Source organism: Mobula birostris, chromosome 7, assembly GCF_030028105.1.
Source record: "Mobula birostris isolate sMobBir1 chromosome 7, sMobBir1.hap1, whole genome shotgun sequence".
In the NCBI taxonomy this organism is placed as follows: domain Eukaryota; kingdom Metazoa; phylum Chordata; class Chondrichthyes; order Myliobatiformes; family Myliobatidae; genus Mobula; species Mobula birostris.
The window spans coordinates 148,498,894-148,502,139 of record NC_092376.1 but is presented as its reverse complement, the minus strand read 5'-3'; the positions used below and the strand labels follow the sequence as shown (position 1 = coordinate 148,502,139).

Here is a 3,246-nt window from a genome sequence, read left to right as displayed (position 1 = left end):
CCATTTTGATTAAAATCCAAAGCCTTAGAGGTGGGACGATTAAACAAGTAGACCGGTCATGATCTTGTCCAATGGCAGAGCGGGCTCGTGAGTCTTGTACATTGTCTTTTCCTGTCACCACTTGCAACACTCTTCGCAGGATCAGACCCGACTCGTAGTAACAGCACATCAGGAAATTGGCAAAGCCAAGTGCTTAGGCCTAAATCAAAGGATGATTTGCTTTGTCGTGGGGAAAAGTCATCGTTATACGTAACTAGTACAAGACGCTGTGGTCCATTTTCAGGCTAAAGTGTTGCAGCTCCAGTTGAAGAATAAGCAACACACTTCCAATAAATTTAAGGTACATTGATGTGTCTAAATAGGCGATTAGCGCTTAAAGATGCATTAAATGTAATTAAAGTGTAGTATCATTTTGTGACGTACACGACAGATGATGGGAAGCCTGTGCGACAGTCGCGAATTTCTGTTTTGTTTTCTGAAAATAGATAGTAGTTCTAAAACGACCTACTACCTATAAAACAGGAGGTATTGACCATTTTGATCCAAGATGCTGAGGTCTTGGCGTACGTTTGTTTTGATCCTGACCGTGGCTAGTCGATAGGACCCGACCACGTGGTTGTTATTTTCCTGCCGTTGGCGATGCCGTGTTGTCAGCCCTTCCACAATTGAGATGAATGATGCTGGTTTTTTCTACAACAAGGTTGTCTATACCACCTTGCTTGATCACAAATGCAAGATTTGGCTGAAGGTACTCTGAGCGAAACTGTCCATGGTGGGAGAAGGGGCGGGATGTGCCTTTGCCAATACACAAACTATTGGCTTAAACCACGAATTGATACTAAATAAATCGAGGTTTTAGTTTTAATTCATGATATTCGCTCTTCTAAAATTACTAGAACAATATGAAATGCTTTAAAGCCATATCCAATGTCCCTTGGGGGTTCGCTGAGTTCGTGTATTTAATGCTTCTTCCACCGTAGATTTTTGCTTTCCCTTTTTTTTTGGCGGTAGGCGGGGATGACTTCATGTATGCTCTTGTATTTCATCCCCTAATGACAGCGCTACCACTTTCCTGTTATCCGCAGAACGGCAACTGTCAGTCAAGAGGCCTTCGCTGTGACTGACTGCCTTAAGAGTCGAATAAATTCAGTCTGGTTGGAGGAGGTGTTTCCCATGTTTATATCCAGATATGTTCAAAGGACGTTGTATTCCAAGTTATAGTTGTGATTATTAAAGCATACAAATTGTCAAAAAATACCAGCTGGCAGATTTGAAGTCCCATGTATAAAATCTGGCCTCAAATTAATTTAAGTTATTTATTCAATGGCAGAACGGTGATTGTTCAATTATAATCGTGGCATGATACACAGGGAGGAGTTAATGATTCGCAGGTAGGAGTTTATATATTTAAATACTTTGGAAAATGGGCAAAATTTATTAAACTTCATTCTAAAATGCACACCGTAATATTTCAACCACAGATTTAGTGATTTTCTTCCTAATGAAATTTAGTGTATTAAAAACCAAATGAAGCGGAGACGAAGTAATTTGTAAAAACGTTAAAATTTTTATTTACAAAATCGTGTATGAGAACCAAAGCATTAAACTTGAGAGGAATACATAATAGAATAAACTCTTTATATACAAAAAATACATCTTCATATGAATGCTTTTATTGAATAAATAACATACGGCGGCGTCCAGCGAGATAGGCCTGAAACACCATGTCCAAAAGCCGAGCCTCTCAGAACTGCGCTGGAGGTCGGGATCCATAATGCATGAACCCCGCTTCTTGTCTCCTTTCTCTGTTCCTTTCATCCCATTGTCAGGGCGTTCAAACTAAATTTCCACGCTCATTTTTCTTCATTAGGACTTTACAAATTGTAAAGCTGACTTTTCACCTCGTCTGCAGCAACAAATCTCTCTCTCTCTCTTTGACCCTAAATCACATTAACAGAGGCTGGTGTCTATTCTGCGAAGACCGACAAAGAAAGCTTTTGTAGAAATCAGAAAAGTGCACAGAGGGAAAAAGTTTAAGACGGTTTGAAAAAGCTGACAACTCTTTAGAGCGCTGCTAATCATTTTACTTCTAACCTCAGCATCTGAAACAAAGCAAATAGACAAAATGTTCTTGTTCCGTTGTTTTTCTATCTAAATAGAGTAACTACCAGTATATATAATATATGTAAGTCAATACCCTACTGGTTATCCTTGCTGACAATGGTTTAAAACAAAACATCTATCATGCAATTTAAGGCATATTTGTGAAAGTCAGTTGGTGAGCTTCGGTTGTAATTTCTTCAATGGTAATCATTGTAACAGGACACCTCATTGAGGAAATCTTTCTGTATAGTGCGGAATGTAAAGATGCTGTCAGATTGTCTTTTATATGCATAGTCCTCTGAGGTGGAAGGACTAGCAGGGCTGGAAGCACAAGTGGTTGCAGGTGATGGGGAAGGTGTTGTCACCCATGATCCCGCGTCACTGCCCGGACTAGGGGGGTCGACCGTCTTCAGGTAACTGGGCAGCATCACTTGCTTCCGGCCGCCGTCCACACACTGATCGGCCAGCCTCAGCGTTTCAGACAGAGCCCAAATGTAATTATGAGCAAATCGCAGAGTTTCAATCTTTGTGAGTTTGGCGTCGTCAGGAAAAGTTGGCAGGACCCCGCGGAGGTTATCAAGGGCCGAGTTCAGGTTGTGCATCCTGTTCCTTTCTCGGTCGTTGGCCTTAGTTCTCCGACTCCTCTTCACCAAATGAAGACTGGCTTGAGGATTTGCTTTCGACCGGCCTCTTGGTTTGCGCTTCTTGTCTCTGGTATCGTCTGGTCTCTCACAGTCTGATCTAGGCGTCTGCGCGGCCAGCAGCTCTGCTGAGGGGTTGCTCGCCGACGATAAAGGTGAAGCAATGATGAAACTTACACTATCTTCTTCATCTGTCAGCGGGAAAGCAAGCTCGCTGTTCTCATAGTCAGAATATGAGCACTCCATCCTGCAGGGATAAAAAAGTAGCAAAGGGAGTTCAATTGAACAGTTTTACTTTAACATCACGGTATTTCAAACACCGAGAGAGAGAGAGATAAATTTCAAATAGGGCGAATGTGCCCCGATACTTACCTTGAGAACGGGATCAACAGTGAGAAAGATGGATCCAGGATTTTGTTGTTCTTCCCGTTGCAATGATTACTTCGAACGACACGCGACTTCAGTTGTTTTCTTCTGATCTTGGTGCAACAAGCTCGTGTGA

General features: G+C 41.9%; 1 protein-coding gene across 1 annotated transcript; it reads right to left on the bottom strand.

Moving 5' to 3' along the window:
- Window positions 1–2,300: 2,300 nt before the first annotated feature.
- Window positions 2,301–2,990, bottom strand: neurog1 (neurogenin 1). The gene has a single exon (XM_072264482.1). It carries the CDS (start codon window positions 2,988–2,990, stop codon window positions 2,301–2,303), a length of 690 nt encoding a protein of 229 aa, XP_072120583.1.
- Window positions 2,991–3,246: the final 256 nt, after the last annotated feature.